At 46.1% G+C, this 25,097-nt stretch overlaps 1 protein-coding gene across 4 annotated transcripts; it reads left to right on the top strand.

The window, feature by feature from the left end:
- Positions 1-616: 616 nt before the first annotated feature.
- cbfb (core-binding factor subunit beta) lies at positions 617-24,627 on the top strand. 4 transcript variants are annotated; one of them, XM_028957675.1, is made up of 7 exons: positions 617-994; positions 1,195-1,281; positions 2,505-2,621; positions 19,152-19,268; positions 19,419-19,514; positions 20,009-20,056; positions 22,416-24,627. In XM_028957675.1, the coding sequence occupies exons 1-6, from the start codon at positions 917-919 to the stop codon at positions 20,036-20,038; spliced, it is 525 nt and encodes a 174-aa protein (XP_028813508.1). In that variant the 5' UTR covers positions 617-916; the 3' UTR covers positions 20,039-20,056; positions 22,416-24,627. The 4 variants fall into 4 exon arrangements, with proteins under 4 accessions (XP_028813508.1, XP_028813509.1, XP_028813507.1 ...); XM_028957676.1 differs by having other exon boundaries at positions 22,411-24,627; XM_028957674.1 differs by lacking the exon at positions 20,009-20,056.
- Positions 24,628-25,097: the final 470 nt, after the last annotated feature.

Genomic DNA, 25,097 nt, shown 5'->3' with positions numbered 1-25,097 from the left:
ATATTTAAATACAGTTCCAATAGCAATATAGTAGTGTAAGTGGTAAAATAATAAAAAAAACTCTCATGTGTTTCTCTCTGCCTCCTCGTCTTCCTCTTTACTTCCTCAATTAGCACAAGGAGAGGAAACGCCTGTCACAACATTCTTCTGTTTGCTTCCCCCCTCCCCGATATCAAGATCATCTACAGATTTCCAAACGAGCTTTTTAACAAGGTCACGTGAAAGGTGCTGTGAGAAGGGGGAAGAAAGAGGGATGAGAGAGGGAGAGTTGGAACTGAGGAAAGGAAGAAAAGGGCATTCAGAGCTGCTTCACCCATCAGATAGACAGATAAATAGACAGACAGATTGACAGACAGACAGACAGACAGACAGATAGATAGACAGACAGATAGATAGATAGATAGATAGATAGATAGACAGACAGACAGACAGACAGACAGACAGACAGACAGACAGACAGACAGACAGACAGACAGATAGATAGATAGATAGATAGATAGATAGATAGATAGATAGATAGATAGATAGATAGATAGATAGATAGATAGATAGATAGATAGATCCCTGCTTAAAGGCCCACAGTTGCTCGTTTCCTCCTCAACTTGTGCGCAGTTGGTGCGCAGGCGCGCCGGAGAGAGTTGTGAATGGGGGGAGTGTGTCGGGCGGCCAGGAAGTGAAGGCGCGGGAGTCGCCAGTCGCCAAACTCGGTGCCGGTCGCTGCGGGCGCAGCGCGCGCTGTGGGTGAGACTCGGGACACGCACGCGCACAGGAGCGACCACGCAGCGAGTCGCGGAGACGCGGCGCGGCCACCCGGCAGACGGACGGACGGACGGACCGACGGAAGGCGGAAGGCGGGACGGACGCGCCCCCCACACCACTTGGAAGTCCGGCGAAAGTGCGCGCAGGGTCGGCCAGGATGCCGCGGGTGGTCCCGGACCAGCGGAGCAAGTTCGAGAACGAGGAGTTCTTCAGGAAGCTGAGCCGCGAGTGCGAGGCGAGTGGCGGAGAGCATCTTCCACACCTTTACTCCGTCCTCTCACCTACTTCCAACGAGCGCCTGCACGTTTTAGACACTTTTTCTAAACGTCTGTCAGTCGGACTGTACACAAGTGGTTGTTTTTTTGTGGGAAACCGGAGAGGGCGTGTGCGTCCGTAATTTCACGTACGCGACCTGTGTGTGTTTTGTCCCCCCAGATCAAGTACACCGGCTTCCGCGACAGACCGCACGACGAGAGGCAAGCCCGGTTCCAGAACGCGTGTCGGGACGGCCGCTCCGAGATAGTGAGTGTCACCCCCACCGGGCCCGAATGCGCGGAGTAAAGCCCCACGACCGCAGGTCGGCGGGGGAACGTGATGAGCGTGATGAACGTGGTGGAAAATGTCGACGTTCCTGAAAAACCGACTGCGTGTGTGTGCGATCCGTGTTATTAGTCGTCTCTCTCACGTCAAAATCACTTTTTCATCTTCTTCCAGCAATATTCCTGATTAACGATGCACGCCTCACAGCTCAATTGTGTAGAAATATTAAATTCCCTTATATTTTACAGCAAAGTCAAAATGGCAGCATATAAAATCATATAAGAAAGAAATTGCATTAAGTCGTCTGTGCCTTTTATTGTACTTATATGTAGACACGGAATATAAATTTGTGACGAAACATATATAACGTATAATAACAAGAGTTAATAAGCATGTGTAAACAGCCCTAATACACATAAGACGATTATGAACACGATTCATTCTTTAAAGAGTTTGTTTGATCTTTCTTTTTTATGCTTCTCATTCTTTCTTAGAAAAATATTTACCCTAAAGTGCATGTTTACATTTTTTATTTTGAGGAATGCAGTCTACATGCCTGAGGTTTTTTTTTTATTTTTTATATATATATATATATATATGGTCGGACTGATTAGGTTTGACATAGCAATTTCAGAATTTTGTCAACTATAGAGGCTTTGAAGAGAAATCCACAGCCTCTCACCAAAGCAGAGAGTCCAATTTATAAAGGCGGGTATCAGTTAAAATGGAGTGTTGAGGCCACACATTAATATTATAATTTAATATTTGAGCTGTAATGTAAAACATGCCATTCTGACCCTGCGCCGTTTTAAAACCGTACAGATGCTTTTCCAGCATCTTCTCATATTGTCATCTGTTTGTCACTCGTAGGCTCATTCCCTCGTTTCGCCTCCGTCTTTTATTCTGTCTCTCTTAAAAGTCAATGCTGCAGAGGCTGCACTCCCAGCACTGAGTGTTGGTAAAATAGAATCAGATGTGCGTAACTCAATACTTCAAATAGCGAAAATGATGACTGTTGTGCTTTTTTCCTGTCTCTCTCGCTCTCTCTTTTTTTTTTCTTTCACTCCTTCCCCCTTCTGGTGTAGCGAGTGCTGGCCATGGCTCCAGGCACTCCTCTTTCTGATGTGAAAAAGAAATGACGGGATGCATAATTTATGCTCGGGCCCAGCTTTCTGATCCTGTTTGTATTGATTTCCCTCTAAAAGGCTTTTGTGGCGACGGGCACCAACCTCTCGCTGCAGTTCTTCCCCGCCAACTTGCACGGGGAGCAGAGGCAGGCGCCCACCCGAGAGTACGTGGACTTCGAGCGTGAGTCAGGAAAGGTAATCCTGATCCACCTCCCCCTCCTGTCTCTTTTTCTCGATCCATCTATCTCTTTCTTCCTTTTTGCCCCTGAACACTCACTCCTGTCCTCAGTTCCGTGTCTGTGTGTAGAGATGTAACTCTGCCAGGCACAACTGTGACAATAGGATTACAAGCCTGATGTTCATGTAAGTTCATACCACATTCGGTATCTTCATGTGTTAAAAAGGGGTGGAGCTTGGACCGAGACACTCTTTCCTGGTCGTTTATAATCAGTGATTAAATTTTCCATAAAAAAAACAAAACAAAAAGCAGCATAACAAAAGACTCATCAATAAAACTCATCCAGACATGAACAAAATTGGATTTTGTTGTAATTTTTTTTTTTTTTTAATCAATTTGGTATCAAAAAAATTCTCAGGTCTTTTCTGGATATTACAGCCGAATTGAGTTTTTTTTGTTGTTGTTTGTTTGTTAAGTCCTGTCATTTACTGACCCCCTGTGATTCATGTACTGTTAATTAAAGGCTTGTTTAGATACTTTAGTAATGAGTCAAGTTGAATCATCACCAGATCGCATCCCACCAGACTTACTAAACCCATTCGATTTTTATCCGACCAAATCGCTGGCAGGAGCCAAGCAAGAAAGGCGATCTGAAAAATCTCCGTGTCCGTTTAGCCTCTTCGAGCACAAACACATTTTCTCTGGCCATTGTTTTTTGCAGCAGAGCGTGCTGTGGGTGCGGGAGGCGTTCGCCAGGCACTTGTTTGGTTTGTTTGTGCTTTTTATTCACGCTCTGGCAAGCTTCAGCCTGTTGGGGTGGCGTGTGGTGGGGTGGTAGAGGGTCTCTTCACGGACGCTGCCTTGCTGAGATGCGCTCATTAAAAATGCATCTGCAAAAAAAAAATCGATGGACCTTTCGGCCCGAGCCTGACGGACTAATCTTTGGCTGTTAATTATTTAAAAAGGCGTGACGGGGAGATGTCAGAGTCACCGAGTGCTTTACTGATGAGGCGCGCAGGGCGGGTCAGGGCAGGGCGGTAATCGTATCCCCTCCTCCATCACCTCCTCCGAGCACGGAGCCATGCAGCTTTAATGAGCCCCACACCGGGCGCTTCAGAAAGAAACCTCCGGATGGCTCTGTGGGGCGGCGGCACCTGCCTGGGCGGCGTGAGGGCGTGTGTGGCGCAGGTGCCCGCTGCGCCATCCCTCAGGTAGACCTTCGCTCTTTGTGCGTGCTCGCCGGCGCGGTTCCTAATTACAGCTCGGGCCCCGGTGGAGCAGCGCAGGGTTAAGTGTGTCGGGATCAGCAGTTCATCGGTGTGTTGTGTTCCCAGGTCTGCTGAAGTCATCCTGTAAGCAGAAGCCACGTAATGCTCTAGTAGTGATTAAAACCACTGATTTGCATCACAGGCTGAGCTTGCGATGCCAGGACTTCGCAGAATTGGCTTTAATGAAGGAAATAATAGGTAAAATAAGACTTTTTAAATCCAACTTTGGCACTCCACCTAACTTTCACAGAAAACCGTCAGCACTGAAAAACTCAATTACAGCTCCGACCTCTGATTTTTATTATTTTCATTGTCAACCTTTTACACAAATTTGACGAGGGCAGCATTTACACAGCATTTATCAGACGCCCTTATCCAGAGCGACTTACAATCAGTAGTTACAGGGACAGTCCCCCCGGAGACACTCAGGGTTAAGTGTCTTGCTCAGGGACACAATGGTAGCAAGTGGGGTTTGAACCTGGGTCTTCTGGTTCACAGGCGAGTGTGTTACCCGCTAGGCTACTACCACTCTAATTGGCAAGGAGCACGGAGAGAAAGGCCGGCGAGTGTCAAGAAAAACCGAGCAATGGACAGGAAGCGTGTTAAAAAGCCCGCCAAGGACGTATCGCGCTGGCGGATGAAAGCAGACCACTGTCTCCACGACGGCTGATCGGCGGCACCCCGTTAAACGGCTCCCAGTAAATCACTCAGCAGCGTTTCACGCCGGTCAGACTACGGCGGCTTAGGAGCTCGTCCGGTGCTAAACACCCATTTAAACGGAGGGCGTTTAGTGAAGTCGGGGGGGGGGACATCACACAGATACAGAAGACACAGTGTTGAAGGCATATTTTATATGGTGGGGATTTGCAACGGAGCGTGGGGAGAATATGGAACCAATAACACGAGCTGAAACCAGATCACACTGGAGCCGTTGTGAAGTTTTTCAGTGGACGTTTTATGAATTTAGACGAGCCGTATGGCGTCAGAAGGAGTTTCCCGAATGTTTTTGGGCAGCGTTCACACTTTCGAAAAACTCGCCTCGTGCACAACCCCGCCGGGCCGCCCGTAGCTTCCCATCTGAGGGCACTTAGCTGAGGGGAAGTGAAGAAGTGCGCGGGCTAGTTCCCTTTTCGACCTTCCCGACTACCACGTCGGGGGCCTTCGCCTGCACAGAAGCTGATCTGTAGTCTCTCTCTCTTTCTCTCTCTCTTCCTCTCTTTCTCCTCTGGTGAGGAGGGGGTGGAGCCCCCCCCACACGCTTTCCGCTCCACCCTCCCGGTTTAAAAACAGGGGTGGTGCCAGCGGAACGGGGCCAGTTTAAACTTGGCCGCTGGCGGGGGAGGGTAGTATCATCTGAGTGGGGTGGTGAGACGTGGACCCGCGGAGCCCCCGCAGCACAGCTTAAGTACAGGCTCCGAGTGTCACTGCAGGCTAATGGGAACCAGCTGTGCGGGAGGTTAATTTTAGCGGTAGCTAGCACGGACTTGGGAGGAGACGTTAACCCTGTCCCAGCCAGGGGCCACGTTTTAGCCTGGCTCCTCCGATCACTTCACTCGTCAATAATAATTTTGCAAAGAAAAAAAAAAAAAACTTCCTCTGCATCTGGTAATAAGAGAGTTTTTTTTTTTTTTTTTGTTCTGCTCCGTTTGCAATTTTCTTGTCCCATTACAAGGTCAGGGTCTTGGTCCTCGGGGCTCGGGTGTCTCTATGGGGATATCACACTTTGGTAATCTGGAGCTACTTGTATGTTGCACAGCGTCCGCTCTAATCCAGGACCCCTGGAGCAGATGTTAAGGTAGAGCGGAAGAGGCCTTCAGGGGCATTTTCATAAACTGCCCTGGTACTTACATATTCCTCCGAGGGCAGAAACCGACCCGTTCATACCCACTCTGTCTCCTCCACTTTGGCTCAAGATTGTTGAAACAGGGTCCCCTCTGAGATGCGGGGGGCCACGGCTCTGGCTGTATGAGTCGAAGAGATCCGATGTTTGGCCCCTTCCCTCCGTTCCCTGTTCATCCGCAGCGCGCGTGTGCGGTTTATCATCATGCAAAGCAGAAATCGTGGCCGTCTGCCGGGGAGGGGGTGCCAAGAACCCGGCCGTAGTTTGTTGTTCTGCTCAGAAGTGGAGAGCAGCGTGAATTTCAACCCACGTGTGGCGCATTTATCGATCAAGAGTACGAATTTGTGACCAGAGAGTAACCTAAACCACCGCTGCTCACCAGCCGACAGCGTAGGGCTGGAAGTTCGCTCATTAATAGTTTACAAGCCTTCATAAAATGGCGTATTAGGAGTTAGATTTTTTGGCAGAGGTGGTTGAACAATCATTATGAATGTGTAGTAAAACTTTATTTCTTCAAAGGTCAGGTATTAAAGCTGAAGGCATGACAAACAACATCAGGACGGGATTCCAATGGTTTTCAGAATCATCTCATTTTAGAAGAATTACATTATAGCTGAAGTAGATGGTTTATTTAAAGATCTGACTGTTAAATCTACGCGCCGGGGGTATTTCCAGCACGTTAAGCGTTTTTTTTTTTTTTTTGGGGGGGGGGGGGGCTTTCTCCGTTTGGAGATGAGTAATTCGCTTATGATTTCGCAGGTCACAGAGTGCAGGTGCTCTTCATCTTTCTCTGTCGCGCTGACGGGCGGCTACAACAGATAAAATTTCCTCTCGCGCTAATCTGATCCTGGCAACTCCGGCCTCTTGCGCGTTCCTGTTGAAAAACAGCAGTGTATTGTGTTTTTATTACACAACTTTTCTGTTTTGTGTGTGTGTGCACGTCTTGATGATAAGAGACCGGAGACAGGGGGCCTGGGGTGTTTTCGGGCCCTTTATGTGGAGCCGCACAGGCGGGCCCCGCTCTCCGAGCCAAGCCCATAAATCTGCACTCTGTCTGAGTGTGTAAGAATTTTCGCTCAGGGGCAGATATCGCAGAGACGACGCTGAGTAAATGAGTCCATTATGAGACGTGCTGCAGTCTGAGGCATTGCCACAGGAATTACAGTTGTGTGTGTGTGTGTGTGTGTGTGCGTGCTTGTGTTTGCATGTATAATATATTTTCTGTAATTTCACTTGTGTCTCTGTGGACGCGTGTTTGTTTGTGCCGCTGGCTGTGTGCTCGATGTGCCTGCGCATGTTTTTGTGTATGAATTTGTAGCCTGTGTGTGTGTGTGTGTGTGTGTGAAGCAATAAGTGTGGTTTTGTAAGTGCATGTGTGCACACACACATGTGTCTGCGCTCACAGAGCACATTTCCATATTCATGATTGGTCATGTGGCATGGAGCATGTTTGCGAGTGTGGCGCCGGCCTGACAGTCATCCCCGAGATGGCGTGAGGGAGAGGGGCGGGGCTCTCCAGAGGGGTCCAAATGCAGAGCAGATGAAGGCCTTTGTCACACAGGTCAGCCTTCTGGGAAGGGACTAGAGGCACGCAGTCTCTAGATCATAAACAGCAGAGCCCGCGGGGTGGATGGAGGGGGGGGGGGTGGGACCGTGGCGGGGCCGCGTGATGGACGATCGTCGCCGGGCGTGGAGACGACTGGCCGGCTGGCTGCCTCTGCGGCCTGGATTATCGTTTCCGCTGCGCTCGAATGTGAGCCATTTCTACTGGCAGATTACTTGTCAATGACATCATCAAAGCGGGCCTGCTAATTGATTCCTGCTGCTCCATCACACCCATTGTGCATTCAAACCCCCCCGTATGTTCCTCTGATCTGATTTAAATTGTTTGATGATTTGGGAGGGGGAAGGAAGAAATGGACCCTTTGTGTCCCTGGTCTCGCCACATCCTACTGTTAGGGGCTTTCCTCCCTCCCCGGGTGCCTCGTCAGGGACTAAACCGAGGTACGAGAATGAGGAACAGCTCCCTCACGTATCACGAGCGGCTCACACTGCTGCCTCCTCCCATAGGGTTTCAATTATGGCAGAGCGCTCATGTTTCCTTGTCCTGCGGCCCGGCACTGCAGTCAGTGACCTTGCTGAGGCGGCACAATATTCATAACAGGAACACGCTCTGAAAAAACCCTCAGAAGGAAACTTTCTTATCTTCAGTCCGATTCTTACTGAAAACTTGTTTGTGTGAAGATCACACTTGTCCTCGTAGAAGCTGGAATGTGTCTGTGTAAGGGTGGTAGTAGCCTAGTGGGTAACACACTCGCCTATGAACCAGAAGACCCAGGTTCAAATCCCACTTACTACCATTGTGTCCCTGAGCAAGTGGCTCCAGGGGGGGGACTGTCCATGTAACTACTGATTGTAAGTCGCTCTGAATAAGGGCGTCTGGTAAATGCCGTAAATGTAAAATAATCTGCAGAATGGCCTTGTTGGGGTCTCCACTGATAAAGGTCCACAATTCATATACAAGCAGTCAAGGCCAAGCTGAACGAGTGCAGTTACTGATGGACATGCATACACCTCTGCCAGTCCTCCAGGAAGTCATGGCTTTACTCAGCATGGCCAATTTCATGCCCAGACTGATGATGCTGCAGATAAATGTCATGGTCGAGCTCATGCCACTTTAAAGATTTCCTTTCTCCTCTTCGTTTTAATCAAGCCTTTAAAAGGCAACAATGGCAGCATGATGCATGAGGAGATCTGTGAAGTTAAATGAGAGCTATAGGGAGGCGGCGGTGGTGTGAGAGGATGCCGCGTTAAGATTTTATTCTGCTGGGCCATCAGGGTCCAGGTGAGAAATACAGCGCGTATGTGCAGACCGCATTCCTGCTGACGGATTCCAGGAAATGTTCTCTTTTCTGTCTGTGCGGTCACCTGGTCCAGAGGCTGTCATGTTGTGGCTGCGTCCATGTCCATCCTAGTATTTTGTGTGAGTGTGTGCGTGTGTTTGGCTGTGGGACATAAACTTTCTCAAGGTTGCTCACTTTAGTATTGCTGTGGAAAAAAATAAGAAGAAAGCAAGCAAGAAAAAAGTGTTTTATAGTGGTGTACATGTAATTATTTTATTTGTTATTTGATCACAGTGTATATTTTTATGTGTGCTGCCTATGAAAAAAAGATCGTGTGACCTGGTACTGAAATTACATACATCAGTATTATTAATATTATTGAAATGCACACCAGGCTGTTTGAATAAAAATGAAAAACGATTTTAATAAAAAATATTGATGTTTTTATTATTGCATTAATTATAAATAAAATGCAACAGAAAACATGTATAGAGTAGTCAAAGTGGCTCTATGTTACTATGATAATCTAGTTATTTTTTTGCAGCAAGAATTAATATACTGCTCATTTTCGGAACAGTATTTGTCAAGTATTATTATCTGTGGTGTGTTCTTAGAACTGGGTTAAAAAATAGTTTTTTTTTGCTATAAAATAGTAGTTTGAACATAAAGATAAATATAATTTAATTTGCAATAATGATATTTTACATTTTAGCACAGCTGAAAAATTTGAAAATTCCAGTAAGTGAAGACTGGTCTTTATTCACTGTGGCTCATTGTTCCAGTCACCGCCAACAACCATTCCCTCGGTAATTTTCGACAGTTTTAAAGTCGTCCATAGTTTCCATTGAAAGTGGTCAGAAGAGCAACTCTGAACCCCTCTCATTACCATCTGTCACTTGTGTAAATCAAAGTTCTTCCTCCAATACAGACACATCTCTGACAGAGCCATGGATACACTCCAGTCCGTACAGGAATGCTGCTTTCACATCAGGAAGTCTAGAATTGTCTTCATGGCAGGACTCTTCAGTCAAATATGGGCGGGATTTTGTGTGTGTGTGTGTGTGTGTGTATGTGTGGGTGGGTGTGCGTGTGTTGTATTGTGTCTGGTGTGGGTGCAGGGTTTGTTTAAGGGAGTAATTACAGGGCCGTGGGGCAAAAGTATAAGAATAAAGTGGGGGGGGGTACCCAGGGCACAGGCTAATACCTCCGTTTCTTTGTTTCCGTGGCAGGTGGTGTGGGTGGAGTGCTTTGAGTCCGCCGGGCTGTTGGGTGTGTGTGTGCGTGTGTGTAGGTGCGTGTGTGTAAAACAATAGTAGAGACGTTGGTCCCAGTACTCTGTGATTAGAGAGGGGAGCGTGCTCTATCACTCACTGCTTTGCTTAGACGTGCTTCACACCTGCACCTGGACGCACCTGTTCTCTTGGTGTGTGTGTGTGCGTGTGTGTGTGTGTGTGTGTGTGTTCAAACACTGAACCTAGAAAATATGTGTCTCCTTACAGCAGATCGGCTTTCAGGTCGGTGCTCAGTTGATGATGTAGTCTCTGGTCCCCAGACCCTGAGGTGATGTGGGGGGGCGGGAATAAACGACGAGCATCAAAAACGTCCCTCCCTCCCTGATCGCGCGTAACCCCCCCCGGATTCAGCTTTTCACACACATTTAAACACACTTACCCCGGTCACATACATAACCGTACCTCCTGCTTTCTCCTGCACACACACACACACACACACACACACCAAAGTGAGAGTCACTCATGAGTCAGCCTGTAACTCTTCTCCTCCCTCATGGCTGGTGGTGTGGTGGGTGGGGGGGTTAAGCAGCAGGCGGTTTACGGGCATGCTTGGCATTGGGGTGTGTGGCTGCCAGCGTTTTCTGGGTGAGTCGGATGGTGGGCGAATAGTAAGTGGGCGTTTGGGGGCAGGTGGGTGCTGAGTCACCAGCGGGTTGGGTACAAGACAGTGACAGCTGTCCAGGACAATGGCGTTTCCAGAATGGCCAACTCCAGCCCCAGGCATCGGTAATACGATCCCTCAAAGCTGCAGGTTACGTCCAGATGTTCCCCGCCTCTTCACAAGGACGGGATTGTGGGAATGCGGTGGGAAGTGCAGGTCATGCAGTGGGAGTGGGGGGGTCGAGGGAGGTGAGACAGGGGGAGACAGGGGTCATAACTGGGATGATGCAGCAGTGACGGGCGCTTCGCTTGGATCATGAGGGGGCTGACTCACACACGCACACACACACACACACACACGCAGTCTCACGGTCCCAGACAGTAAGATGGATTATGTCCCTGTGTGTGAAATACTGTAAGTTGTGTGATCATCAAACTGCTGTATAATTGGCACTTGTGTTGGATCACAGGGTTACACACACAAACACAGGCAGTGTTCCGCTCACGAGGTGACCATGGACACAAAGGCTCCTCTGTCTGAGAGTGTGTGTGTGTGTGTGTGTGTAAGTGCGTGAGCCCCCCGTGGAACAGACAGCAGGGCTGCTCCTCTCGTCTCCGGAGGTTCCGCGCTCTTTAAGTGTTTTTCTCTTTACTCGCTGAGCTGCAGATCTGCTGACGACTGGTTGGCACACATTTTAAACGAGCGGCAGCGCGCCAACGCGCCAGGCTGGGAGACACTCGCCCACTCCTGAGCCACCGACCCAAACCACACACAGTGAAAAGGGGGAGGGGGGGCAGAAAGACTCGGTTCTGTGTGCTGGTTCCGCGCAGCGCCGCCGTCGTCTACTGGGGGTGCTCGGTCTCCCCATTCGAAAAAAATATTACATAAAAACAACATCCCTCCCCCGGCTTCTGCTCCCATGATGAGTGATTTACTGGCAGGTTCTGGATTCCTGCATATGCTGCTTTTCAAATCAGATCTGTGCCGAAGCCACATTGTGCAATCACTGGAGGAAAGAGGGGAAAGAGACAGGCGCAATGTGCGAACCCGCTTCCACTGGTAGAGGGACGACAAATGATGGAAAAAATTGAAGGGAATGAGTGGAGAAAAATTCTTCTGTCTGTCATTTTTCGGGGGGGGGGGGGGGGGGGGTGCATCCACAACCTGAACACGTCCGTCACTAGATGGTGTCATATAAATGATTTGATCTCCAGATCTGCAGTCTCTGTATCTTAACATAAGATGCCTAAACATTTGAACACTGCTTTTTTTAAGATGAATTCTGAAATTCTTAATTAATGCAAAATAAAAAGCTGAAAATGTACATATAACAGTGCTCAACCAGGTACCATCGCAGTGATCAAAAGCAAGCAAAAGTAAGACTTCTTGGCGATATGTGAGAATCAGCAGGAAGATCTGTAACTGTCTGAAATTCATCTTCTAGTGAAGCTGCTGTATTACATGAATGTAAAGGTGCTCAGTGAAAATACACTATTGTGTATTAATATTTTTACACAATTGTTAATAAAGTCCGGGGGCCTACTTGCGCGTTGAGTGAGGGGGGTGCAGGGCAGTGTTCATTATGCATAGAGAGAGGAAGGGAGGGGGTGACCGGGGTGTAGGCGTAAGTAAGGACAGCAGGCGGGAGAATTGTCAGACGGTGTGGGTCATTCACATTGGTGGAATCTCCATCAGGGGTCGAGGCGTTAGAATCGCCCGAGGGCGTAGCAGCGGTTCGGCAGCATACATGGCAGCAGTCAGACGAGGGGGGCCAGTCGGTGATTTAAACGCAAGCAGCAGCGAGGGCAAAAACCAACAACGAGTGGGCAGTGTTCAAGATGGCCGACGGCTCCATAAATGGGAAGCTGACCCCGTTCCCGTCTACTGCCAGGTGACCTTCCCCTGGATATTGACAGAGACTGTGACGAGTAAACAGACTGTAACAAGTAATGCTGAAGTGGTTTCCTTTACCTTTTTTATTTGTCACCTATTTGTATCTGAAGTAAAACATTTTCTAGACATTTTCACCCTCCGCACATCTGTTTCGTGGCCCGTCCTGTAGGCTTCCTCACGTTCAGAGGGCCGTCAGCTTCCTTCGCTGTGGAGGTGGCTGGTCTGCCTGGCTGCTGTTCAGCTCCTGGCTCTGGTGGTTTCAGCTCGTTTCCTGTGTGTATGTGTGCGGACAATGTGCTGAGCTGGGTACTGCCAGTGGCCCTGACCGACTTGTGTATTTGTGTTTGTGTCACTGCAGCGGTGAAGCAGGATGGTCGCTAAGGTACGTTTGAAGTCACCGGGTTTCTTTGGGCCAAAGGTGACTGTTGCTTTCTGTGCAATTATGTCTGTGTGCAATTTCGCCCTTTATGGTGTGTGTCAGTCACAGGGGTGTGGGGGATGTGGGGGTTGACATTTCTTTCTGAAGAGGAAGTTTGTGGTTAGGCCGTTTCTGCACTCCCGTCCATATTTTCCCTCTCCATGTAGAGGCACTTAAAAAGCCATGTAGTCTGTGCAGATGTGGAAGTCATTTCGGAGGAGCTCGCATCAGGGCCTTGGGAGAGTTTATCCCCGTCTCTGGGCCATGGGATTTTGGTATGGGCGGGCCGTAAAGGTTCCTTCTTCCCCAGAGCTCCATGGGAAGGTCTGGGCCATCTCATAAATGAAGCCCCTGTTTGAGGCTGGCTAGAAATAGCAGGTTTACAAAAAAGAAATGTGGGATTGCCCCTGTATCTGACAGAAAAACAAACTCCACCAAATTCCGCATCTGACGGTCGGATCAGTGTTGTTTTCCTTTTCTAACTTTTGTGAGATTGTTTACCACAACTCAAAAATGGGTTACACACACACAAGACGCTCGGCATGTGAGTGTGTGATTACACATATAGACTGTCATGTGCTCAAATTTGAACACACCCTAAAAATAAATAAATAGCCTACATCTATTTCCACTAACACACACACACACACACACACACACACACACACTTCTCAGACTGAGAAGTGCTCATGTCTGTCGACTCTTGAGAGTGTCACTAATTGGTTGCATTGAGTGTTTCCACATGGCTGCTGGCAGCTACATCTGCCACTTGTGTGTGTGTATGTGTGTTTGTGTGTGTCCCCATGTCTCTAGAGAAGTGCATCGTGGGAAACAGGATGTCACCCCCTGGGTGGCATGTGTCTGTCCTCTACTTCCTGCTTTCAGTGGTGGGGGGAGGGGTGCATGCGCGCTTCTCCGCACATCCTGTTTAAGTTCTGTAGTCAGTTTGCTTACAGACAGTTCACTCGGGGCTGCAGTTTCTCCTCGAACCCCGTTTGCTGAGGCTGAGAATTGGATTTTGTAAAAAGTCAATAGCCATAATTTTTATGGGTCAATGGCATAACAATAACCTTCTTGTTGAGTCTGTAAGGTTAAGTTTCTAGATACATACATATTGTCTATAACTTGTTCTTAATACAATACAAATATGTCGTGCGTGATAATAAGAAATTTGCAACCAGTTGCACCAACTGAAATTTCAGTTTCAATTTTAATTTGACAGGCAGTATTATGTACAGGTTAGTGCAAAAATATGTTTTTAATTAAATTTCTTTTTCTTGTGGGGTCAGATTTTACAGTTTGACCACATTTTCAAATATTTTTTACCAAATATATATATATAAGAATACAAATATATGAAGTTTTTTATCTGAACTATTTCCTCATAAAATCATGTATGGAAGCCATTTGTAAGTTGTATTAAGTGGATATAAAACCTAGCAGCACACCATTGAACTTAATTCGTATAGCTTGCCCCTAATTACAGCAGTAATTTAATTTAATTACAGAGTTGTGGGGTTCTGGGTTTTGGCTGTTTGATGATCAAGTTCATTGATCACTCCATACTGGTACTCATTAGCTATCTTATGCTAATGACTTGCCCACAGACATTTATTTACAATTTCAAAATATATGAAGCTGCAGAGCAGCAGTCAGATGGTGCAATCTGAAACTGAGTGGTAAAGTAACGTAGTGTAGCGAGAGAGTTAATATGCTTCATTATGTCTGCATTTCTGTCTCATCTCTCAACATTGTGATGCATATGATCTTAACTGGTGGAAACAGACATGTTGAGACTCCCCTGTGTGGGCGTTGCATTATTCACTCTGTCTGTACTTGTGTTGTGTTATAGGCATTGTATGTGCCTTTGTGTTGTGTGGGTGTGGGTGTGTGTGTTTTAATAGGAGAAAGGTAACAACGGCATGCATAGTGAATCGGCAATTGCAAGTGAAAAAAATGTCAAACTTTTGATGACTTTTGTTCCCACTGTCTTTACCCGGAGTATCTAAACACGTCCAACTTGTTCAGTCCCTCGAGGCATAGACGGAAAAAAAAAAAAAAGCAAAGGAGCAATGGCGATTGTTTTGGCTGCCAGAATCAAAGGGTGCCCACTGGCTGAATCCAATCCCAGTGTTTACATGGCCTGCCCACCCCCTGCTCTGTGCTCCACAGACACACTGATCCTCTGTGCCTTATCCCTCCAACCTGCCCCACCCTGCAGCGCTCCGCCACCCACGCCCTCGGACCCACTCCTCCTCTCCCCCTCTCTTCGTTCCCCCACCCCACTTAACCTTCACTTACATTCACTCGCCTAGCAGAGCGAGACAGCAGAGCCGAGTGAGACAGCGCAGCGGCTCCCTGCAGGATTAGGACGTCTGATCTTTAGGGCGTATGATCTCTGCCTGAAGTCTTGTTAAGTTTAGCCCATGAACAGTAGTCCCAAATAACCTATGATCAATCAGAAACAAACAGAACAGAAATGTCCAACTTCTGAAAAATAGCAATATGTGGTTAGGGCTGCAAAACATAAAATAACCTTTTCAGGACATTTCAGGTGTATTATTCAACCCTGTTATTAAAATCAAAATCTCTCTCTTTTCACACACACACACACTAGACGCTTCATTTGCATTAGCATAACACGTGAGCTGACCAGTCACAAATGAACAAGGAACTCTCACATTTAAATACTTTATTTCAACTGATGGGCAAAATAATCAAACTACTTTTACACACAGAGCTCCTTTCCCCCGACGACAGAGCCGCGTGTGTTATCAGTGGCCAGGCGGCCCGCTCTGACTCCAGCACTCGCACACTCACTCAGAGCCTTGTAATCCGCCGGGTCCCGTCTCTAATCTGTTTCCATCCAATCCAGAAAGACTGCAGTGTGTGGCTCGGCATCGCTGACAGCACTCAGAAATAAATCAGACCTCATTACTTTTTTTTCCAAATAAATGAATACCTGCCACAAACAAATACATCTTTTAGACCTCCTCACAGGATTTTACATAAATACATTTAAATAGGCTATCAATCACAATTCTGTGGCGGAAATTTGAACCGTACGTAAAGGCTTTTTTTCTTTCGCTCTGAGTGATTGTTAATTATCAGTAAACAGGAAGCAGTGGTAATTGATGCCAGGGGTCGTGTGGAAGTGTCCCGTGTGCTGCATGAGCCGTTCTAGTCCACATCTCGCCCTCCCCAAAGCTAACCAGGGGAAGTGCGGGGCCGAGAGGAGCTGCTTCTCTGCTATGTCTGCATTGTTGGCCCGCCCCCAATGAAAACTGTGTGTTTTAGACTGATGGAGTTATGAATGTTCTCTCTGGAAGGTCCCCAGAAAAGACTTTTTAAATTTGTTATTAATGGCCAAAACGCCTGTATTGGTTGGGAGTGCCGGCTGTTTAAGTTGGTCAGGAGCGAGGAAAAGTAGTCCAGAATGATAAAAATATACGTATCCATATTCATACTCACATATTCAGCATTTATTTCAGATGGATTGATCGCTGTGCTTTCCCTGCTTCTCAGAACCGCAGGCGATTTTTATTTTAGACTCTGGAAGGATCGCGTTGCAAGCAAATGTTTTTGTTACAGGACAGTATTTTGTCATTAGCATGTCTGTGTTTATTTTTGAGAAATATTTCTGCGGAAAGGGCGAGTGTCACTTCAAATTACGCTTCAGCTGCCTGTTATTTAGGCGAAGGGATTTGAGCTTTGGGTGTAAAGGGTTTCTGTTTCTGATAGTTGCAGCTCTGATTTCCACACTGGCCTGGAACTCTTCTCTTTTTTGGATTCGTTAGACTGACGTGTGGATGCTGGAGCCGGTCGATTACGGCCTAAAGACTTCCTGAAACGGAGACTCCACAGGCAGACACGGGCGGAGCAGATTAGGTGCGGGTGGCAGGATAGCTGGGTCTCAAAAAGGGGAGGGAGGAAGAGGAGAGGATCAAACGGGACAGAGGGAGGAGGGAGGGAGGTGGAGAGGTATGATAATGCAGAGGTGGTGCAAGAACAGAGACACACAGAATGGGGTGTGGTCAGAAAAAGATGTATTAACTGATGCTGTTATCCAGAATTTTGGGATGATTTGATTTGTGGGGAAACATTTATGAATGAATTCAGTTGAGGCTTCAGGTGAGAAAACAGCACAAAAGCCACCTTCAGCCCCACCAGAAAGTTTTATATCAAACCAAACACCGCTCCGCTAGAGTGTTTTCACACCTGATGCCGACACTGAGGGCCTCATAGATGCGGGTGGCTTCCGTGCGAATGGGAAGCTATTAGCAGAGATTAAATTTACTGCAGCGTTCATTGCACCACGTGGCCTTCAAACCATCACTGAGGGCAAAGTTGACTTCTGCAATTCTATCATTGAGAGATTTTATTTATGCACTTATCCAGTTAGGTGGCTGCGCTGAGATCAAAGGTCATCTGTATAACAATATTCATGACATAAATAAAATACAAATAAATTTGTGGCAGATTTGTGTAATGAATGGATTCTTGCTATCTGCAGGTGGCTTCCAGCAGGTTCCAAAATCAATCTAGTGTCAGCTTCTAGAAATTCTGTAAATAACTGCACTGGCATGTCCAGTGCGCAGCCCGTTCTGTTCGGTCTTGCTTCGAGTGGGCTGCCTGTGCCAGTTACCCACGTTAGCAAGATGACAAAAAAATGATCAGCCTGCTAATATTGTGAGTTTCTGCTCTGTGGTGAAACTGTGCAATTAATTTGTGCAAGTATTATTTAATTACCTCCACCACTATTTATTATTAATGGTTGTTTTTATGTGATTGTTAATCTTTTCAATATATTTATTTTTTACATTGCTTTATAATCCTCTTATATTCTATGCTAGACAATACATTTATTGCAGGAACCTTCCCAAGGGATTAATAAAGTTCTATATACCTACTTACCTTGATTTTGTATATTTCTCTATAGATTTCTTTGAATCATGATCATTTTCTATGGCATTCTAACTGCATAATGATTTCAGAAGCAGCCTTGTGCTGGAATGTAAAAATAACCTTTTATGACAGATTAAATTAAAAATAGTCATTTCTACCTTTTACATATTTAAATTCATATCGTGGTGCACGGTATGATAAAACAAATTTTTGGTCATTTTACCCACTGATCTGTTACTGTTTGTTGGCTGCATCTCTGTATGGTTACAGTAACCACGTTCTGCCACTCGTTTTGAGGTGAGATGTTGCCGTTTTCCACCATGCGCCCCCACCTCCCACACCTGCCTACTGCTCAAGTGGCTCACAGAGCAGAGCGTGCTTCCAAACATAAACCAGAGACAAAGCCGGTGTTGTGTGTCTAATGGCCGTGGCTTTTGGCTGCCATCTTTGCGAACACCGGCCAGAGCTCGGCGGCAGGATTCCATTCTCGCTGCAGTCTGCATTAGCCCCTGTGTCGTACGAGGCGGTCGTTACGCGCTCGCATGTCTCTCTCTCGCTCCCTCTCGCGCCCCGGTCCTGGCTCACGGCTACAGAAATAAACATCACCCACAGACTGACAGACTGCACGCTTTTGTCTCAGCCTAAATTCCTCAGCCTCAGAGATGTGATATTTCTGTGGCTTCGGGCCAGGCAGACAGTATATACCCACATCTCCACCATCGCTCTCTCTCTCCTCCTCTATCCCCCGGCCTCGGTGTCTCCTACAGACAGATATAATCATCTTTCGCATGAGTGTGTCCGTCTGCACATGTGCTCCCACTCATATAAATAAATTTAGACGGGGCCTCCTTGTCCACCAGAAGAGCCCATTGGTGTACTCTTACTCTCTACTACACCAGCCCCTATAAATAAAGCCCGCATCACAGGAGGCAGACGTCTCCGCGTGTCCAGCGTCTGCCTCTGGACCCAGTCCGGAGGTGAGGCAGGAAGAGTGGGAGGGCCCAAACGCGGAATGCACACGTGCGTTTGTTCGTGGGGTCCGGAGAACGACTTCCTTGTTTAGGTTTTTCATCGGCCGTTTCAATAGTCCTTTATCTCTGCCTGCCCCGAATGACTTGAATGTGTTTTACAATTCAAATGGCCGGTTGTACGGGCGGGTGTGACGTACAAGGCCTGGGAGGCGGGGGTCGGGGCACTTCTGCTGTGAGCTTTCACCTGCACTTCACACGTGAGGGCTGAAAATCTGTGCATTTCAAATGCTGTCTTGTGGTTCACATATTTAGGACGTGGGTTCAGAAAATACACACCCTTCCGAGCTCGCTGTTCCAGTCATCTGCTTTCACTAATTAGCACGTTCTTCAACCAGAACCTAGAACCAATTAGCGAGGTCGGATGGCTTTGGGTGTAGTTGCTAGTCTAATTTTACAACATTACACAACGTAACCTGTGCAAAGAAAGTCATGAGTCGTGTGTGTTTTTTGTGTCAGGTGTACCTGAAGGCCCCCATGATCCTGAATGGGGTGTGTGTGATTTGGAGGGGCTGGATCGACCTAGTGCGGCTGGATGGGATGGGCTGTCTGGAATACGATGAAGAAAGAGCTCAGGTACGCCACTGCCCGGGGGAGATCTGGGTTGGGCAACAACTCAGTTTAATTAAAAGTGGTTGCCATGAATGTGTTATAGTAATAAACATACACCAATATAAACAATATGTGTAATTTTTTTATTTTTTTATTTCCGCTTTGTGTGTGAAGCATGAGGATGCTCTGGCCCAGGCAGCCTTTGAGGAGGCTCGCAGGAGGACTCGTGACTTTGAGGACAGGGACCGGTCACATCGCGAGGACCTGGAGGTGAGCGAGGGGGGCGGGGCAGGATCACCCGCCTGGGCATGCTGGAGGCTCAGGTGCACTGGGTCCTGAGTTTGGGTTTCAGAAGACTGCTGTGTGTGTGCGTGAGTGTGTTTGTGTGTGTGAGTCAGTGTGAGTGCAGAAGTTTGTAGAGGTACTTGTTTTAGGTTAGTTGAGGTTAGTTGAGATTTCTGAAATCTTTTGTTTGTCTCCTAATCTTTGCTTGTTCCCTATTAAACACCACCATATATAGAATCCAAATTATTTTACGACATTTTTAAAATGATTTTTTTACTATATTTGCTTCAGCCCAAATAGAAACCAAAATGCTTTTATTTTTTTCTCTATGTTTTTGCTTTTGCACGGAGTGTATGTTGCTAGTACGGCTTAGTGCATGAAGAGACATCTCACAGTTTCAGCGCAAATGAACGTGCTCAGTGATTCTCCAGTCAATCCAAAATGCATTCCTAAGATGAAAACCAAATTGTGTTTTTTAGGACCCTGTGGCATCAAAAATCTGGGACTGATGACATTCCAGGACCAGGGTCTGTCTCCGCTTTCACTCTCACTGTCATGCACTAAACCGGGTGTGTGTGTGCCTGTGTGAGAGTATGTATGTGTGTGTGTGTGTGTGTGCTTGTCTGCATGTGTGTAACGCTGGATGCCCGATAGATGTGTGTAGTTGTCCACGATAGACTTGCATGTAATAGACCCATAGTACTCTGCATGCTGTAGTTTGCACGTTAGCATTAGCGCATGCGTGTCTGTGCATATAACTCTTAAATATGATGCGGGACCCTGATTGGTGAATGTAGGTTCCGTAATTCAGATTAATGCATTGTGAGACACAAGGGAATGAGCGTAGGACAGCACGACCCCCCCAGCCTCTCCCCTTCAGTCACTAATGGAGACCAGACCTTCCCAGGCAGGACTTCTCCCAACCCCGCCCACTCTTACTTCGCCTGCAAAGCCCTCTGGGAGTTTTAAGCCACAGCTTGGCAGCACATGATGAGAGATAGAACGTTCCCGCAGAGCGGCTCCATTATATTTACTTTTTCGAGAAGAAATCCCCTGAAGCGGCCACATTAAAGTGTCAGATAGTACGTCTTGAAAGGGCCTTTTGAATTCTTAAAATATCTTAATATTTGCTCACTCACTGATTGGTGGCAGAGTGCCACTCATTCTGTGGGAATTTTGCATTTAAACTATTTATGAAGTGTCATACTTTTCTTTATTTTTTTCTTTCTTACTTTCCATGAGCCATGTGTTTCATTCAACATAGCGAAGTGGAAAATGAAACCCTGTAATTATTCCATAATTAATGCGTTCCCATTTCAGCTCGGCTGAAGTACAGTAAAAGCTTTAGACGTTTTTTCTTTCTTCCTCTTCTTTTTACTATGGAGAATTCCCCAGCCTTAATACACACGGAGGGAGGGCGGTGCGGCGCGGCACTGTTTTATTTTAGATACAGAATAATATTTGAATTTGGACAGGACTCTGTTTTTTATATGATGTGGGCGCCTGGCTCCAGAGTGCATTCAGCCATCGCATATCTGTGGTCAGAGCCTGCTATCCAATGCTCAGTCCACAATAACTCAATAACTCCACTGACTGATGCCACTTTGGTGAGCTTTGCGGCAGCCATTTTGCTCACTTGGGGCAAACTTGAGTCGTTGCGCAGGCTGAGAAGGTAGTCAAGGTCATCTGTGAGTAAGATGATCACAGTTCGAGGACAAGGCCACACAGGGATAGAGTTTTTGTTAGTCCACGAGACGCATTTGACGGTTGTTTACAGTGGAATATGCGTGCACTATTTGGGTGTGTGTGTACGTGTACGTTGTATGTGTGTGTCTGTGTGTGTGTGGTCTGCCGTCTTATTTGTGCGTCTGGAAGAAAAAGGGAGGTTAAACGAAATCCAAGGCAGTAATGGCCTTCGCTATGATGGATGTGGAAGAGATGGATGAAGAATAGATGGCGCATTTTTCATCAGACTTTGGGAACCATACAGCAGGTGGGATTAGGGGATGAATTATGTGCTGGCAGTGAAAGTATTAATATATCATTAGTATTGATCTTTTTCATTAGGATCCCCTGTCTGCCCAGCCTAATATAAGCGCTATTGACTTGCGGTACAGGGCGAGTGCTGCTGCCTGGCTCCATATGATCGATACAGCGTCCTCCCTGCCCAGCACCCCAGCCCTCTGAGTTCAGCGCTGAACATATAGTCATGTCTCTTCATTTTCAGATTTCGTTTTGCTTTTTATTGTTAAAGCGGTGTTTTTTAGTGTGCAATCTATAACCATATCAAATATATATATATGTTCACTGATGCGTTAATAATTGGTTGGATCAAATGTTTAGGTTAATTTACCTTAAAAAGGGTAATTAATTGTTGGTTTAAATTTATGGACTCATGGTGTCCATGATGATTGAAGGTTGAGGTATGCTCTTTGCCTGTTAGTGGTGATGGTGGTGTTGGTACGAGTTTAGAGAGGCCTTTAACAGCTGATTAGATGGACAATGACTTCATGCTATGTCACTTGAGTAATATGTGACCATGAATGGGTGCCTTTATCTTACTGTCTGCCTGTCTGTCTGCCTACCTCACTAAGCTTTTGACATAAAAATATACATATATGTGGCAGACAAGTCATCGTTTTACTTTTAAAATTAGAAATGTTGAAGATTTATCCCTGACTGATGACTGTCTGCTACTCACACCAATTTAGTCTATAGACGAAGTTCTCTGGTGCCCTCTAGTGGTAAAACATAAAACTGGCATCAGCCTGCTTTTTGGCTGGTCTCACACCCGACAGGTATCCCAGGCACTCAGCTGGTGGCAACCAGGCTAAATCTGCTCTCTGTGTTTCTCTCTCTCTTCTTCTCCATGCTGGCGTAGTCCAGGCGACAGCAGGATCCCAGCCCTGGCTCCAACATGGGCAACGCTGATGATCACAAGATGCGCTAACTGCGATGGATGCAGGGGGGTGGGGGCAGGGTCACACTGCCCTCGTACCATGCCAGTCTCACACTCTGACATCACTCGGTTCACAGGAGAGACCAAAGTCTACATATATAGGGAGGGTTCTGGGGTGGGTGTTGAGAGGTGGCCACAAAGTTCCCTCTCTTCTTGGGGTATGTTCAGGGTTGGGTTGGAATTGATATGGGAGGTTATTTCACTGACCCCTCCCCTTTGTTCCTTTTGGGGTTTTTGCACTATGTGATACATTAAATTTCATCCCCACATTGCCTTCTGTATGCATGGAGCTCCTGCCTACATTTCTAATGTTTCCCTATGCAAGCTATGCCTTATTTTAGCACTATTTTAATGAAATGTATGTTTTTGTATTATTTTATTTTAATTTTTCATTATTTGTGTGAAAGTCAGTATGTTTACTTTTTGTATTTTTTTTTCTGTCAATATGCAAGTGTGTGTCTTTAGGCTTTATATGAGAAACTGGCTTAGTAGCTGAGTAGAACGGATGATGTTAGGAAAAAATGCTGATACTGGTTTTGTAAAGGAGGAAGGCTTTTCATCTCACTCATCCTCTGATGAGCTCTGTGTTTATCAGTATATAGGGAAACACTCTGAACTAGCAGCAGGATGCCCATATTGAGGTTAATGTTGCTCTGAGCAACAGACAGGGAGTCAGAGGGGCTGTTCCTTCATTCTTCTGACTTTTTATAGATGTATTAATCTCTTTATGTCTGTCAGTTAAGACTCTTTCTTTGTCCAATTTTCTTTGTTTAATGGTACCAGAGAATTTTATGCCTCATCATCGGCCCTTTTAACATAGTTCACATTGTCATTTTAAGTCTTTTAAAACTCACTTGGCCCAGCGTGTACGTCTAGTCTGCAGGGCTCCTGATCCTTGAAGCAGTTGAAACGGTTAACTTTTTCACAACAAAGTACCTCTTGTATAATACAGTGCACACAGTTATATATATTATATAATAATACAAAGAATTCTTAACACCATCTGACCATCCTCCACCAATGTAACCGTTTCCCACTTGGTGCTGATTTAATTCGGCTTGCATTGTGAGCTTCAACATCCACTGCTGCAAGCGAGTTCAGTTCAGCCCAGTCCAAGTTGATAATAACCCAGAAATGTTTTCAACCTGTTGTTTCCATCATTGCTCTTTTAAAAACAACATGTCACATTTTATCCTTGTTAATTTATGTATGTCAGCAGTAATTTATTTCCTGGGGCTAGTACAATAGCCCTGCTGTACATGGTGTGTTTTAAGTGTTTGGCGCAGGGGATCAGGTTAATTGGGATGAAGCATGTTGTTGGAAAAGATGTGCATTGAGGGGTTAGGAATTTACATTGAGGGAATCAGGAGTGTGTTGCTCAAGTTTACATTGGTATGATTTGGTTTAAACTGTAATGGAAGTGCTTTGTAAATTATTTTCAGGTCAGATCTTATCAACGTATGTACCAGCTGTCGGGTTTATGTATGGCCATTAGCCCATATGTTCTGTGTTTTCTTCATTTTAAAGATCAGCGATAATCGGGAATGAAAGGGCGAACTCACTGCTGTGTTCGGTACGGTGCAGCCGGCAGTGTGATAAAAGCCCAGTTATTTCTCCTGATATCTTCTCGTTTCTTCAAAGTGAACATTCTCGTCCTGTGTGCTCTGGGTCGAATATGTCAGACATGTCTGCTGCCTTTGCTCAGCAGCTGGCTGAGTGTAGGGGAAGAGGGACACGGCGCGAGGACTACACAACTCCCCGCTCAGTGCTCTCTCATTCAGGTGTGTCCTCTATGTCCACAGCCTTTACTGGTGCATGTGAGATTGTTAATCATCCCTTCACTTAATGCTGGCATTAAGGCAAGCGACACACCAGGGACTGGATTGCTCACGGTTTTCATCCTTCTTCTTTTTTTTTTTATTATTATTATTATAAATGGTTTATTTTCTTATTTGTTTTAAGTTATTGGTGCAGCCATGTACAACTTTTATTTCATTTTCAGGATACGCTATGAAGAATATGCATTTCTGTGTTAATCTTATAGAAGTTCCTTTGAGAACCAAGATTGCTTTTATATGTTTTCATGTTTAGCTTGTTTCGTTTCAGTTTGTTGGGGGAGAAACCATAAGATGTTTGAACTGTTTCTTAATAAACTTGCAAAAAAAAAAAAAAGGTCCACGTTGTCCACGTTTCTCTTTTTATTTTTCAAAAACACATTTCGGGTTTGAGGTAAGACTTGCTATAATTATTCCTACAACTTCATAATGTTGCATCATCATTACAAAAGCAATTAAAAAGGGCATCGTTATTAACCATGTAAAATGACGCCGTTCCGCCGGAGTCGGTATTTGCACGCTGGCCTTAAGTAATACAGTTCGGGGAAAACATGTTGCGCAACTGGTAAAACATAAAAATAGTCCCCGCCAGCTGACCACCTGTAGCACGTTTATATAGGCAGCGAAGCTAAAAACACACACACACACACACACACACGAAATAAACGAATTAGTCGGCCGGACAAATTCCTGATTTAGACCCGACGCTGACACGCGCTGCGAAAACATTACATTTACAGTATTTACCAGACGCCCTTATCCAGATTTACAACC

Source organism: Denticeps clupeoides, chromosome 17, assembly GCF_900700375.1.
Source record: "Denticeps clupeoides chromosome 17, fDenClu1.1, whole genome shotgun sequence".
Taxonomy (NCBI): Eukaryota; Metazoa; Chordata; class Actinopteri; order Clupeiformes; family Denticipitidae; genus Denticeps; species Denticeps clupeoides.
This window is presented reverse-complemented; position numbering and strand designations above follow the sequence as displayed.

Coding starts and splice junctions, on each gene's coding strand:
- cbfb (XM_028957673.1), top strand. CDS start 917: ATGCCGCGGGTGGTCCCGGACCAGCGGAGCAAGTTCGAGAACGAGGAG. Junction 1,282..2,504: donor GGGACGGCCGCTCCGAGATA/GTGAGTGTCACC, acceptor TCCCTCTAAAAG/GCTTTTGTGGCGACGGGCAC. Junction 2,622..19,151: donor TCGAGCGTGAGTCAGGAAAG/GTAATCCTGATC, acceptor TTTTTGTGTCAG/GTGTACCTGAAGGCCCCCAT.